Consider the following 16177-nt stretch of genomic DNA (forward strand, 5'->3'; position numbering starts at 1 on the left):
CTAGATGTGGATGGGGATACATTCAAATCTATTCTGGCCTATTTTTCCTCTTTGTTTTCAAGTTCGACTTCTTCAAGGAAGTTTCAGTCCAAAAACTCTCAATGAGTAAAGATCATGTTCAGTCTAATATGCAGCCATCTTTCTCAGGCAAACTATTCAGAAGAGAAAAACCAAAGTTTGAGTCCAAAGTTCGGCCTCACTAGGTTTGTGCAGACTTGGTCAACATTAAGTTAGAGATAATTCAGAATTTCTAATTAGTAGGATGGAAACTGTTGGAACCAAAGCTGTATTGGAGAACTTATTATTCATACCTGACACCATGATTTCAGCCACTAGCATCTGTTGAGATCCTGTACTGTTGTCTTCAAACTCCCTACTCCTGGGTAAGATGTCCAACGGTGTTACTTGATTACTCAGATCTGGTCCACTACCTATTGAAGGTCAACAGACACAATTAATTTACCTTCTGTGATTCAAGAAAAGTTTGAGTTAATTTATACTTATGGCCGTTTGTTGGTTGTGAGTTCAGACTCATGCTTACAATAAGAGGACTCAAAGACACTGATAGGGTTTGGTGACTCAGAAAAACCTTCCCTGCTATACTATACCCTCTCAGCTTCACTCTGTGCACCTGATGATTGAGGGTTGGGGGAGCAAGGAGGGAAGGAAGACAGGACTCGTTTAGGTACTGGCAAAAAACCAATAAAGGTAGAAAACCAAAATCCTTACGAACATAATCCACTCATAATCACAGCCCATCATTACTAAGGACAACTTAGTGAGATGATCTCCCCAAGCTGCCTTTCATATACACTCCTCCTCCTTTAGGCTGCTTTCAACATTTATTTTAGCCTGATTTAACTTGTATTCAGAAATGTAGAAGGGCATAAACAACCATAATTTAACATAACCATGGGACCCATGCAATTTTCGAGAATATGGGAGAAATGGATCCCCTAAAACACCACGTGTTCTCTAAGCATGGTCCATGGATCCCTGGGTCTCACTGCCCAGAGTCTATAAGGTCAAAACTACTTTCATAAAAGGCAAATAACTGTATCATTATTTTCACTGTGTTGACACTGGTACCAATGGGGCAAAAGCAGTGATGGGTGAAGGTGTGGTGCCTTAGCTTAAACCAAGTCATGCTACTAGTGGCATGTTCTCTGCTGGGGTCGACTAGTGGTCGTGTTCTTCACTGCCACATACACACACACGCGTGCGCAAACACACACACTCCAGTTTCACCTAAAAAACCCATGATGAGGGAGTAAAATTGATTTTTAGAAATCTTAACCATGAGCTACTTGGCTCTTTACTATTCTGCATAATGAAACGGGACACACACATAAAACACTGTGTATGTACTGAGGTTATGATAGCTGTTTGGAGGAGAAGCACTTGTGAACTCTCAGAGTCGCAAGCCAAAACTAGACTCTTTTTTTCATTGAACATGATTTTTACCTGAAAGAATGACTGATAAACTGTGTCATTAACATTTGGTGATTCGGTATTTTCTAAAAAACGAATGGAGGGATGTTTTCACTTCAAGGAAAATAACTCACAGTGCTTGTTGCCAATAATAAAATATGATCTTTCAAGTGAAAAGTAGAATTCTGGAAAATTTTCCACCACTTTGAGCTTGACAAAATCCAGATATTCAAAGGCTTTTCTAATGAATTTGATGATAAAAATTAATAAATATGATTTTATGTATATTAATATGACATTTGGAAGATCTGTATAATTCAATCAACATTTTAAAACAACTAAAACATGACGCTACAAAATCATACATGGCAAAAAATCTACTCAACAGACACAAAATAGACCACTGGATTTTAATGTAGCAGAGGGCAAAAAGTCCACTGATATGGCTTCAGTTTCAACATTGCAGCTAGCTTTAAGAAACAATTACCTGTCTAGTTCTGATATAGTATCAAAAGAAGATATACAAGAAAGGCATCTGAAACGGCTACTGAACAATCCTCCCTTTTCCAACTCTATGTCTGTCTGAGACCAGATTTTCTTCACAGACTTCAACCAAAACAACACAGCAACAGACCTAACAGAGAGACAGCTGGCAGAATCGGGCTGCCCGCTATTAAGCCAGACATTAAACATATAAACGTAAAATAATGCCATTCTTCTGACTACATACTTTTGTTTTGAAAAAAGTTATTTTATTTTCATAAAAGTATGTTCACATATAACAGACTATTACTGTAATTTTAATAAAGATATTAATTTTTTAGTTTTGATTTCTAATATAAATCTTGATAGATATAACCCACACAAACAAAAACCCTAAAGATTTTCAATCATTTTTAAGAATGTAAAAAGACTCTCAAACCAAAAAGATTGAGAACTGTTATCCTAAGGCAACAATTAATAGAAAGTTCTGAAAATCCAAAATACCCAATTCTGGTCCATAGATAACTTAATCCATTTACTTGCTATCAATCTGTCACCTAACTTATACCATGCCTATCACACAAACATGAATTTTTTAAAACATCTAAAATAAAATTTAAATTCTTTTTGGTATAAGATATCAAGAAATGAATCCAAATACACCTTAACTGTCTGGATGCACATTCAACGGAAGCAAATCAGTACTACTGGGACAGTCATGTGGCAGAGGAGTTGTAATATGACTACCTCTAAAATTGAGGCCATAAAACTTCTAAACAAAATGTCTTTGAATATTCCCTGAATTGGTAAAATACTGATACTTATTTCCAAGGATAGGCTACTCCACCATAAATAGGGGGGCTGGAGCAATGGAACTTCAGACTTTGAATATTATCTTTTGTTCATTAATTTTACAGCCAGAGGAGAGCAATCAAATTTAGTTTGTAATAAGGAGACCAAACTTATCAGAGGGAAAAAAAAAAAAAAGACAGCTTGGCATCCTTAAAAGCAAGGAAGCTTTTAATAATACAAAATATTAAAAATCAGCACAAGCATAGAATCAATGTAGAACAATATTCCTGAGCCAAGGTAAGATAATTTAGCCAGTTTATCATATTACCTGCCAATATCTGATGGCCATTCAGAGCCAGACATGCTTTTCCATCCGGGGCTTTCACAAAACCTTCACGACACAAACACCGAGCAATTCCAAACCTCTCTTTGCAAATATGTTCACAGCCTCCATTTTGATGCAAGCAGGGATCTGCTCCTATCAGGGAGAAGAGATGCATTCACAGATGGGCTTGGAGATGAGAGGGGTGCCACTGATGCAGATCTCAAGCACACAGCTTTAGGGGAGAGAAACTCTCTATCTAAATGAAGCCTATATCAAGAGTATTTCAGAAGAGTTCCTATAAAGAGCCACTGGTTCTAAGATAAGCTCAGAATGTTATTACCTTACGAGTATTTATTGAGTTTAGACAGTACTTTTGTTCAAGAAGCTATCTGGGAAGATGGGATTCCTATTTCCTGACTCGTAATCTAGTCAAACTGACAAAGGACAATTCAGAAAGAGTGACTGTGGGACATTTAGTGACTTTTCCATTTGCTTACTTACTCCTAGCTGATGCTCACTCAGTGACACTCTCAGGCTGTGGCTGGGAAGGCCCAGTGTAGAGAGAAGCTTCCACTGCAGGTTTCTAAATTGCTCCCTCTACCCATCCCCACCCTGGTCCTTAGTGCCTTTAGCCCGAGTCTTTGAAAAGGAGCAGATAAGTAAAAGCTGCTCAGGAGAAGAAAAGATGAGGTTGGAGGGATAAAGCCCAAACTCACAACAAGATTCTTAGGTGAAAGGAAATCCAAATCTCTGGAAATTTTAACACATACCCAAATTAGTAAGGATTGCAACATCTTCCCCTCCTCCCTGCCATCAAACAATCAAAATAGTCACAGATTCCAGTCAAAGAAAGACTGTGCCCAGTGTACCTGGTTTTGCCAATGGATGAACTACAACCAGTGATGAGGGCTTCAGCATGCTGCCTCGGAGACGTACCCTATTTTTGCCAGTCCTCTTGTTCACCCTTATTACCGATGGCATAGTCCAATCGGAGAACCACACATGATCCTCAAACACAGCCACAGCAAATGGGTGACCTGGAAGTAGCCCAAATTCATTACATACATCTTGTCTTTGCCATATTTTTAAAAGGACAAGGCTTGAAATATACACCCATCTCCTACACTAAATCAATGTTTTAATACAGCTGCTAAGCAAAGTATGAGCCACTACCTACATCTGTGTCAAGGAGAACCCACGTGATGAGGGAACCTCATCTTAGAATGGGAGCTTGCTGGTATGACGACATCTAAAATATGGAGAGTGGGAGAATGTGGGCTAATTGACATAACACCAACGAGAGAGAGACCAGGGCAGGAATATCTCCATGTTCAGTGATTCTGTCACTACTGATAGAATAAACAACTTAACTGAGTAAGTTATTTTACTCTTTTTTGTCTTAGGTTCCTTGTCTTTTGAATGGCAGTAATTAAGTAGTACATTAAATTCACAGGTTGTTGTAAAGATTTTTAAAAATCTAAGATAACTGAATTAACAGTCTCTTCAAATTCCCCTCTCCACTAACACATTTTCCTGCATTGGACCCCCACATCCCTTTCTATCTCTCCTCTTAACTAAAATTCATCCATTGATTGTGTTCCTGGTGTCATCCCTCCTGCCTTCTCTGGGACCTTGTTCTGTCAGTTACTCTTTTCATTTACATTCATTTTCTTCATTTTACCAGTTTCTTTCTCTTAGCTGATTAATAGCCTCAGGTCTCTCCTATCTTAATTCCCTCATCCCCTTGAACCTCTCTAGCTTCTTTCTGTCTCTTCCCTTCTCAGTCAAATTTTTCAAAAGTCATTTATTATCTGCTGCCCCCAATCTACCCCTAAGTGGGCTCTTCTGATCCCACTTCAACTAAACCCACTTTTCCATGCCACTGAAATTGCTCTAAGATATTCCAGTATTTAGTAAGCTGGGAAATGTTTTAATACACTATCTCAAGTGGTTAGAGGCTAAGCCTAAGGAGCCACAAGTTTGAAAGTTTTTATCACGTCGTCACATTCCCCAGGCCAGTCTTTGCAAATAAGCAATGAATTTGGTGGATTAGGGTGAATGTCTCCCTCTAGTGGCAGCAAATGCAAATGATCTGTCCTGTTGAAAATGGATCTCCACCCATCATTATTGACTGCTGCCATTAAGATTCATTTTGGTCTCTAGCTTTTGTCCCAAATTAAAGTCATAAATGTAGGAAGGGATTTTTTAATATAGCTATTGTGGGGTTTTTTTTTTACTATGGCAGAAAACGCATAAAACAAAATTCACCATATTAGCCTAAGACAACCCAGTTTCAGTAGTGTTAAATACAGTCACGTTGTTGTGCAAGCAATTTCCAGAAATTTTTTTTCTTGCAAAACTGAAAATCTATGCCCGTGAAACAACTTCCTGTCTCCCCCTCCCCTAGTCCCCAGCAAACACTACACTACTTTCTGTTCTTGTAAGTGTGACTATTCTAGATACCTTAAGTAGAACTGTGGAATCATACAATATTTCTCTTTTGTGACTCACTTATTTCACTTAGGAAAATGACCTCCGGGTTCATCTATGTTGTAGTGTGTGTCAGAATTAGCTATAGTTTTTCAACAAAAACCCCACACTAGATATAATCCTCCCTATCGTTTTGTTTACAGGAGAGGCACAACTGTGTTTTAAATTAAAAATGAATTCCTTCAATCTTCACATTAAAATTCTGAACTGGCAGTTGAGCTGCCACCACTATATGCCAGTAGATGGCACTATAATGATGGAAATGGTTATTTAGATATTTTCATACCTAATTATTTCATAACGGCCTTTAATAGGAAGTTGTATTAGTCATAGATTACTGCAGTAAGATTATTTACAAAATATCTCCTATGCTTTTTGGTTTAGAATATTCTTTACATTCTAGTTAGGAATTTTTAAATCCCTCTATATCTTGATAAATCAAAACCATCATTTTACATTTATTTGGGAGACATATTTTTAAATAATGTACATCTCCCCTACTAGACCCCATGACTTCACAGGAACCGTATTTGTTTTACTCTCCACTGTATCTCTACTTCTTATAATGATTCAATAAATATGTGTTAGGTGCATGGATGATAAAATCTATGATTATACACAAGCTTATGATTTACTGTAAAATATGTCCATTTTTAAAGAAGCTTCAAAATACATTAAATTTTAAATTATACTTGTCTTGATAATTTAATGTAGAACACAAATTTAGAAATTCATTACCAAAGAGAGTGGGCAAAAAAAAAAAATCTTACACAGCTTTTTCGTTTGTCAGCTTCTTCCTAAAAGAGAGGGACCATGTTTTTCCATCTTCTCAACCAACCAGTTTCTAAATTCTGAAAGCACCTTTAACATCCCCCCCGACCTTCATTTTGTTACCATATTCTGTTACCATATTCTCTCAGGTTTTCAATCGCAGTGATTTTTTGGTAATACTCTAACCCTCCATTCCTCTTTTAAATGGCAATGTTCTAGCTTAGGCCTTTATTAACTGCTGACTGAACAGTTGTCATAAACTCCAAACTGATTTCTTTCTCTCCAAATTCCAATACAACCCTTATACTGTTACCTAAGTGGTTATCCTGAAGTACCAATCTTACCAAATACATTTCCTTCTCAAGAACATGCAATGGCTCCCTAGTACATTCAGAATTAAGTTTAGTTAACACATCCTGGCTCAAGAACATGCAATGGCTCCCTAGTACATTCAGAATTAAGTTTAGTTAACACATCCTGGCAGTACTAATACACAATGACCAATTTTTGCAGCTGTATTTCAAATGATAACATTTTACAACTCTATTTACCACATGGCCCAGTTCAAATATTGTCTTTGCAGATTCCCTGAATCAAAATGAATCTCCCACTGCTATAGAATCTCACAATCATTTGCACTTCTCTTTTAACAGTCAGCATAGACTACTATGGTTTCAAAGGTATTTATGAAAATACATGATACCCTATGCAAAATCTGAAAATATAATAGGACAGAAATCTATATTTATTAATCTTTGCACGAGTGGATATGTGGATATTCATTAATGCCTAAAGGTGATATTATCATTTGTGAAAAAGACACTTTATAAAACACAATGATAACAGCTGAATCATGTATTTATACCTAAATAAGTTTTTTAATGTTTAATATTTTCATTCTGATTTTAAGAAATCTTGGCAAAGAGAAATGATTACATACCACTATTTTTTATCCAATATGTGTGTGTGTGTGTGTGTAAACATATTTTGTATTTAATACTCTTCAATACTCAGCCAACTTGAAGAAAACATCCATTCCAAAGCCTTACCTACATCGTTCTGGGCAAGTCTTTGGCGTTCTGAACCATCCAGATTGGCCATTTCAATCACGGACTGCTTGGCATCACACCAGTACAACTTGTCAGTTAGGTAATCAATCGTTATTCCACTGGGCCAGATCAGATCTGAGTTAACTATAATCAGTCGGCCAATGCCTTGAAGGGAAGAACTTTCAATTCGTGGATTAATCCCCATATCAGTCCAGAATAATCTCCTTTAATCAAGAAAACATACAATAAACAAAATTTGCATGGAAAAAAATTCTTTTATTCTTTCATTAAAAACATCAATGTAAATCACTTTAGGATAAACTAAAGTGGTACACCAACGAATATAGAAAGTATAGCACTGTACGTTGGACAAATAATTTTCAAAAGCAAAAAATTACCTTCTCTATGTAGAACAATTTGGACAGAAAATGTTGAATTAAGCTCAGATCATTGGATAAAAAAGGAATCATTTGTTTAAAAACTATAGTATATTACTAATGGAAAGTGTTTGAGTACATAGTCTTAAATTAAGTGTTTCATGCTGCAAAAGGCAATGGAAGCTTGCTAGCCTGTCCCTCTGCTATGCATATGTTAAACTCACTATATATGTAAAATTACAATATAAAAGGAAGAGTGTATTTATTATCGAGTTTTATATGATATGCTCAGTTAACTTGGTCAGTTTTCAGTTCCATATATCAGGTGCTTAGGTACATTTTTGGAAGTCATTATGATTTATTATCTTTTCACTGGCTTGTTTAGAGATGGTTACATTCCCACTGTTTTAATTATGTGGCTGGCTCCAAATTAAGTATCTATTTCTACCAGTATATTATTTCTCATAGACTATCATAAAATTTCAATCATAAATAAAACTGTTAGCTTTTATCCCTGATTTTTTAACTAGGAAGGAATCTCCTTAAATTAATCTCTAAACCTAAACAAACATTTGTCACTAATTCACAATTAACAACAGCCTTTCCTCAGCCATAAAAAAGAATGAAATAATGCCATTTGCAGCAACATGGATGGAACAATAGATTATCATACTAAGTGAAGCTAGTCAGACAGAGAAAGACAAATATTATTGATATCCCTTATGTGTGGAATCTTAAAAATAGTACAAATAAACTTATTTACAAAACAGAAACAGACTCACAGACATAGAAAACACACTTATGGTTACCAAAGGGGAAAGGGGAGGAATGATAAATTGGGAGTAGGGGACTAACAGATGCACACTACCATATATAAAATAAACAACAAGAATTTACCATATAGCACAGGGAACTACATTCAATATCTTGTAATAAACTATAATGGAACAGAATTTTAAAAGAATATATACATATATATGTTTAACTGAATCACTTTGCTGTACAGCTGAAACTAACACAATATTGTAAATCAACTATACTTCAATGAAAAACAACATACAGCCTTCTAATCTTTCAAGAGTTCTCTTTCCTCTTGTCTAAATCTAGGAATGACCTATCACTTGAACTCATCTTATGATTTTTCTAAATAAAATTCATAAGCCATGCAATCTAAACATCAGCCTCTCTCAGGAAACAATGTAGATTTCAAAACAAAGTAGGTAGGGTAATGGACTTATGTCTCATTGGTTACTGAATTACAGCTCCTTCTTTTCAAAAAACTTGATTTTACTTAAAATGAAAGGACAGCTAAACAATAAAATTTTAAATCAAGAATTAAAAATCAATTTGACACAACATTGTAAAATGACTGTAACTCAATAAAAAAAGTTTAAATAAAAAAAATAACTGAAAATCAAAAGACATTAAAAGGATGAGGAAGGCATGCCAGCCATACCATTTCTGCACATTTGAACAAATCTCATGTATTTTCTTGGTTTCCGATTCCACTGACCACCTGAGGTCTTAACGACAAATTTTGTACATTAGCACAGCAAACATGAACTCTCACGTGATGTCTGCAGAAAGGTCTTTATTTTCACAAATACTTACTTGGCCATTGGATGAACAGCAATTCCTCGTGGCTGAGAGATATCCTCTTTAATGATTACTTCACGATATTTTCCATTTAAATCACTCCCTTGAATGAGAGATTTCCTAAAATGCATGTGATTGTAAAAGGCTTGTTACATCAACTTTACTTTTTAAACAAAAATACTCCTTTCCCCTCTTACTTACTGAAAAGCAATGACAGACATTCTAAACTACCCCAATTGCACGTGCGCATGCGCACACACACATTCTCACACACGTCAGAACGTGCCCACAAATTCTATTGTTTTTTTTTAACACAGTGTTTTAATTAGTTTCCCAATATTTATCCCAAGCAATTCAAATACACAGTGAAAGGATAAAGTAAGAAGGGGACTGTGTCAGTGGGCCGGCAGGGATAAAGCCAGAAGTGTAAATACCACCATTCCTTTCTCTTCACAACCTCCCAGCTCCTGCTGAAACCAGTAAAAGCCAGAGGAATCTCAGCCTCTTGGCCACAGACCATGGGGAGGAGAGAGAGTAGACCTGTAAGGGTCACAAAGACAGTCAGCACAAGGACAGTAGGGGGACAGTTATATTGACTTTAATTTTCTTCCATGTGATTCTAAGACAAATGGGAGTACTGAAATATTTGCTGCTCTTTACATTAAAAAAAATGTAATAACCCTTTAGAATCTGGAAGGGAAGAAAACTCTGGTTTTCTAATTTTTCCATGTATTTGTCAAACAAATCTTTATTATCATATAAACATTTACTAAGTACCTATTGTGTGCCAGGGATTGGCCTAAGCACTGGAGACACAACAGTAAACAAAGATCAGCAGGAGAGCAGGAGGGAGGGACAGGAAGGGGAGGGGAGGGAGGGAGGGAGGAAGGCAAGATGGGAGGGAAGAGAGGGAGAGGGAATTACAAAACAGAGAAGACAAAGATTGCAACTGGCAGATTCCGAGCAAGCTGGCAGGTGGCTTGCTGGAGTGCACTGTGAGCTCTCCTGGGCTTCCAGCCCCAGAAGCTTTCTGAAGCAGGCAGGGCCATAAGCAGAGGGGATTAAAAGAACCTCTCTTCTCCACCACATGCAGCCTGCTCCCCTGTTCCCCGATTGCAAACTAGAAAGTACAACTATCTTTAATTTATTCAACAAATATCTGGAAAGGCCTATCCCTTGTTCTTGTAAGCAATGTGTACAAGCAACAGGCCTGCCCCAAAACACAGGGCAGGACAATTCCCTCTCCCCTGTCCTACAAAACGCTAAGGAGATCTCCAGGGGGTCTATTCAAATGCCCCTTCTAGCCAGTGGTGTGGAAGCGGCTTGATCTCCTCTTCCTCATGGGCCATATGCAGGAGGGAGGTAAAAGGTAAAACTGGCTCAGAACCTGGGCTGGGTCAAGTATGCTTCGCAAACTACCAACTCAGGGCAGTGGATAATTTGAAACCATTTATACTCCAGTGCCACTTTTTAAAAGATAATTTGAGTGGTCACCAGAAGGGTACTGCTGGGTGGAAGGTACTTTTGAACTCTATGAGTCAAATTCACTAAGTCACAACTGTCACTGTGACTGCTCCCTTGGTGGACGGAAGGAATTCTGAGACCACTTGCTGGTGACCAGGGGAGATAAAACTGTCAGTTCTGATCTCATTGTTACATCATCTTCAAATTCTTACTGTTTTGAGGAGTGAGGTGATGAGAACTGAGACCGACACAAGCTCCTGACTCGAGCTCTCTCAGGCAAGACTAATGGAATTTCCTCTCAAAGCTCCCCACGGGGCACCCAATAACACACTTCTATTTGATTCAGCCGAAAAGCACATCTCAAACTCCAGTGTTGGTCATGAGAAAGCAAAGACAAGGACGGACATGCGGGTTCACATGAGTTGAAGCAGAGTCCTTAATCTAGTGGAGCGTCTCGCTCTTTCTATTCATTATCTAATTGGTCTCAACGCCACTGGGATTCTCTAAAATCCATCCTGTACCAGGGTTGTCCATCCAACAACCATACAAGAGTGATTTTTACCTCACGGTAATTTTTGTTACCTCAAAAGGATGAGCACACAGCTATCTTACATTGTTTCCCTCTTGATTCTCTTCACTAGGCATTTGACTTTAGGAATCATGATTTCTTAATGCTAAACAAAAGCATTGCCAGTGGATTTGTCAATTTGCTTCCTTCCTACAGTTAGATGTTCATTTGAATGTCTTTTCCTAAGCCAATATAAACTGTAAGCATCCATTCTGGTTCTTTTACTTGGTTAAAAGTTACCATATAATCTAATATCACAAGCTTGGAATTCCAGTTATTTAAATCCAATTGCTAGCTAATATCAAGGTTTTCCAACTATAAACCTCTCATTTCCAGACAAATTAAAGGTTTTCTCTTAGCAGCTGCCTTTGGAGGGAAGAGAACCTGAGAAGGGCTTGTTATTACTCAAGTCAATGAACTAGAGAATCTGAGGTCTGATCCCACAGGATCCGATGATGCCAGTCTATCTCCCGAAGGCATTGCTTCAGCAGTAGGTACTATGGTGCTATTAATTAAACACTTAAAATTAGAGGTGCCATGCGAATGTGGGAAATATGAGGAGACCAGCATCCTTAGAGGGGCTGAAAGCGGCTGACATCTGCTGTCCCAAACAACGTTTCTGAAAACAGTCGTGTACAAACTCTGTTATTATGCACAGCTAACATTTTAAATGTCTTTTTAAGTAGGTTCAACACAGAGAAGGCTGTTATTATGATTTTTATCACTATTAGAACTAAAGTTATATGAAGTTATATTTTCATTTGTTATATGACTCTGGGTTAAGCATATTTATCAACTCCAGTTGTTGGAGGCAATACACACCTATGATTATTAAAAACATAAGCTTTAGAAATGGTCATCCTTCCATTTGAAATCCAGATCCAGTACTTGCTGGCTGCTTTACCTTGGGGAAGTTATTTCACCTCTTTGATTCTCAATTTTTTAATCTTTTAGTTGGGGATATGAAAACTTACCTTCTGGGGAGTCAGTATGGATATAAAGCTCTTAGTGCAGTATCTGGTACATCTCAATTATTCAGTAAGTGAATAAATACCCAAAGGAATGAATGAATGAATGAAAATGTACTCACTCTGGATACAGATATGCCATAATATTGGTAACTGTGTATCACAGCATACATCTGGCTCATTTTTAAAAGCCCATTTGTTTCCCATGGGTTATCTAGATCAAAAGAGATTTTCTGGTACATAGAAGGCCCATCCCTAAGCATATAAAGCCAATCCCTAGGACTTCTTCCTCTATGTTGACAACATTTGATTTCAGAGGCAAAACCCCAGCTACTTCCCCTTCTTTTACTTTAACATAGTTGCACAGGTGCCAGATGTTCAGGTTGGCCACCATGTTACTCCATGGCTTTAAGTTACTCTGTGAAAGTAACCCAGAGCATGGAACCTCTAATCCTCTCCTGTAAGGTACTCTGTGGTTAGCTCCTCCTTACTCAGAAGCAAAGAAGTGGGCTCTCCTCTCACTAGCACACAGAAGGGATGCAGCCACTTCCCTGCCCACTCCTCCTCCCACCTGCAGCATTCCTAGGGTTCACAGGCCACACACCACCCCCCCTCCCAGGTACAGCAGTGCTTCTTGCAGTCCCAAGAGCAGTGTGCCCAGAGGACGGACACAGTACAACTTCTCTCTGGTTCTGTTATTTTCCATCAAAGGGAAAGCAGACCATCTTCCCTACCTCATGAGGACTTTCCTCACAATTCCAATGTGAAGCTCTCACTCCGTCCTTCATGCTCACTTAACCAAGAGCCAATATGCAGGTTCTAGTCAAGACTTGTCACTTGGATGTTGTGCAACCTCAAATAAATCACTTAGCCTTTCTGAGCCTTAGTTTCCTCATATGTAAAATGAGGAGGTTGGGCAGGCTGATCACGGAAGCCCCTCCCAGAGCTCCCTATGAGAGTGTCTACCCTTCATATGGCAGTTATTTATGTATGGCCTTATGACACTCCTTGTACTGAGATTTAGATCAAGCAGTTGTAGTAGTTTCTCCTAGGTATGTTGTTGCCTTATTTCTCCAGCTAAACTGAGTTGACTGGAAACATGGAGCAGTCCTCATGCTCCTTGTATCTCCCACGCTACCTCGCACAGAGCCTGATCCACAGCAGATGCTCAGAGGATGCTTCTTGATTGTATCCATACAGTTTCTCTGATTACAACAGCCTGAAGTGCAAAAACACACGCTACTCTCCTGCTCCTCAAAATCTGCCCATGGATACAGACCTTGAAAGATACAATCTTGATTAAAGGAGGGCTGCCCTGCTTGGTGGTGGGGAGAGGGTGGAGGGACTGTGGACAGCACTGGGGGCATCTTTCCTTTAATCGCAGTCAGGTGCCCAGCAATATTTTCCTGTGTTCAAAGTGAAGGATGAAGCCAGCTGTGTAATTACCTGTTCCATTACTCCCATTCCATGTGGCTTAAAAATGAAAGAGGACACATACCTTCTGTCTGTCCAATAGAATTTACGGCCAATCCAGTCAACAGCAAGACCTTCTGGCGTATCTATTGCTTCTTCAATAAGCCTTTCTCGCTGGGAACCATCCATATTAGCTCTCTCTATCCACTTCAGGGCTGTATGGGCAAAGTACACCTACAAAAGAGAACATAGGCATTTCTGTCTGATTTGTTTTAAAAATTAATATAAAATATATAAAACAGGGTTAGTAAATCTTTATATCATACAGTGTAATCATTAAGATCTTGGCTTTGGAGATAGACACAGAGGTGGAGAACTGAACTCCACCTCTGCTGCTTCCCAGGTATGTGTAAACTCAAACAAGTTACTCACTGTTTCAGAGGCTCAGTTTCCTCACTGGTAAAATGGGGATAATACTACCAAGCATATTAGCTGTCTAAATGTTTAACTCCTTAGCCCTGTGCCTGGCACATGTTTCTGTTGCTACAGGTAATTTGTCCATCTTTGATCATTGGTCAAAAACAAAGCCATTGTACTTGAACGCTGATGGCTTCTAGAGCCTGAAAGGGAGCAAAGATGAACAGTTTAATGAGGGCTGCAACCTGGGCTTTATCTTCTGCTCAATCCACAGGGCTCCACGACAAGTCAGGAGACACAGCTTGCTCTCCTAGTTTTGGCACTTATTTGTTTGATGGCCTTGGTTAAGTCATTTAATCTCAATTTTCTCAGCCATAAAAATGAAGTTAGCTTAGGTATTTGCTAAAGTTCCTTTCATCTCTAACCATACATAATTTTATTTTAATTAATCCATCTTATCCAATAGGACATAACTTGCAGGATCAAAGTTCTTTTTCAGCCTAGTATGCAGACTATCAAACAGGGACAAGACTAAAAAGTACTATGGGTCAGCTGACAACTTAATGATAGCATTTGTGGAATATTAACTGTGAGTACATATATGTATATAAACCTATCATCAATAATGAGAGTATTTACAAAACAGTAATTCATTAAATAATGAGTTATTTTTCTGGATAAAATAGAAAAAGTTCTATTTCATAATATAAAAATGGACACTTCTCACATTAAAAAACACTCCTCTAGTGCTCTGTTTTTCAAACTCAAATGTGCATACAAAACACCTGGTAATCTTGTTAAAATGCAGATTCTGAATCAGTGGTTGAGGTGGAGCCTGAGCATCTGCAGTTCGAACAAGCTCCAGCTGATGATGTTAGTGCTGTTGGTCCCAGGACCACAGTTTAAGCAGCAAGAAAATGAGAACACTGAGCAGAGAAATGCAAAACCATGAATAAGTCACAAGACTACAAGTTCCTTCTAGGTCTCCTTATTCACCTAGCTGTAAAAAAAAATACTGACTGTGCAAAAAAGCTAATGTGGTAATAAATGAATCTTGAATTGTTTCTATTAATTTTTTCTGTTAATATAATTATTCTATAGAGTCACATAGATTCAGTTCTTTAAGAAAGAATTGTTTGCTAGTAGTGTTTAATTATAAAACTTCTATTTGTAAAAATAATTATATTTGGCTATCAATCCATACCAATTAAACACAGAATCAATTTGCTTCACTCTGTCTATTTTGGCCATTTACCAGGTATTTACCAGAATGCGTCAAAGACAAGAAGAAACGAAAGCACAAAGTTTGAAATTCTAGGAATTAATGTAGTATTTAGTAATAACTAAATAATTATGGAGAGATTAATAAATGTAAATTTATAATTATTGGGCGATTAATCTCCAGAAGACACAGTATATATCATTTCAAGCACATTCTAACCTAGTGCAAATATAACTAAGAAATTAAAGACCAAACGGCCAGCTGACTGGGTTGATAACAGAAATTCTAATGTTCAAAAAAAAAACTTCATGTAAAATTACTACGTAAATAACGTTGTGTTAGACTGCCATTCATCCATGAGCCACATAACTTAGGGACATTTCTTGATTTTCATGGTTTAGGAGGTCACTGAATTCCCTCCCTTGATGACATGTACTAAATGCAAATTACTTCCTATGCTGCACCCCAACCTCCCACTTGCCCCACTAATAGCAAATAGATAAAAACTGATTTATGGAGCTCCTCCTACGTGTATGGCACTGTGCTAGCTTTCCACTGTCACCTCTAAAGAGGAAACTAAACTTCAGATCCTGCTCAGTCATCCCCTATAAAATGGCTGAATCACATCAAGGACCAAGGCTGGGTTATGGTAAGAGAAACATCCTCAAAGTTTTCTGAAATGATGTTTCATTATCTATATTAAATTTTTTCTCTTCCTAATCATTCTGAGCTTAGCAGAGGCTTCTCAAGTAGCCCGGGTCATCTGTCAGGATAAAATCCTCTATTCTGTCCTTAAAGCACAACCACATCT

The 16177-nt window shown here is 37.8% G+C and overlaps 1 protein-coding gene across 2 annotated transcripts in view; it reads right to left on the reverse strand.

The window, feature by feature from the left end:
• Positions 1-16177, reverse strand: part of EGF (epidermal growth factor) — a 79020-nt gene that overhangs the window by 24403 nt on the left and 38440 nt on the right. For both annotated transcript variants that reach the window (XM_072938628.1, XM_072938632.1), the window contains 6 exons: positions 13813-13961; positions 9330-9434; positions 7342-7565; positions 3901-4068; positions 3035-3184; positions 312-431 (listed from right to left, as the gene is read on the reverse strand). In XM_072938628.1, the coding sequence (XP_072794729.1) occupies positions 312-431; positions 3035-3184; positions 3901-4068; positions 7342-7565; positions 9330-9434; positions 13813-13961 (916 nt within the window). The remainder of the gene's footprint in view (positions 1-311; positions 432-3034; positions 3185-3900; positions 4069-7341; positions 7566-9329; positions 9435-13812; positions 13962-16177) is intronic.

The sequence above is a fragment of the Vicugna pacos genome, chromosome 2 (assembly GCF_048564905.1).
Source record: "Vicugna pacos chromosome 2, VicPac4, whole genome shotgun sequence".
In the NCBI taxonomy this organism is placed as follows: domain Eukaryota; kingdom Metazoa; phylum Chordata; class Mammalia; order Artiodactyla; family Camelidae; genus Vicugna; species Vicugna pacos.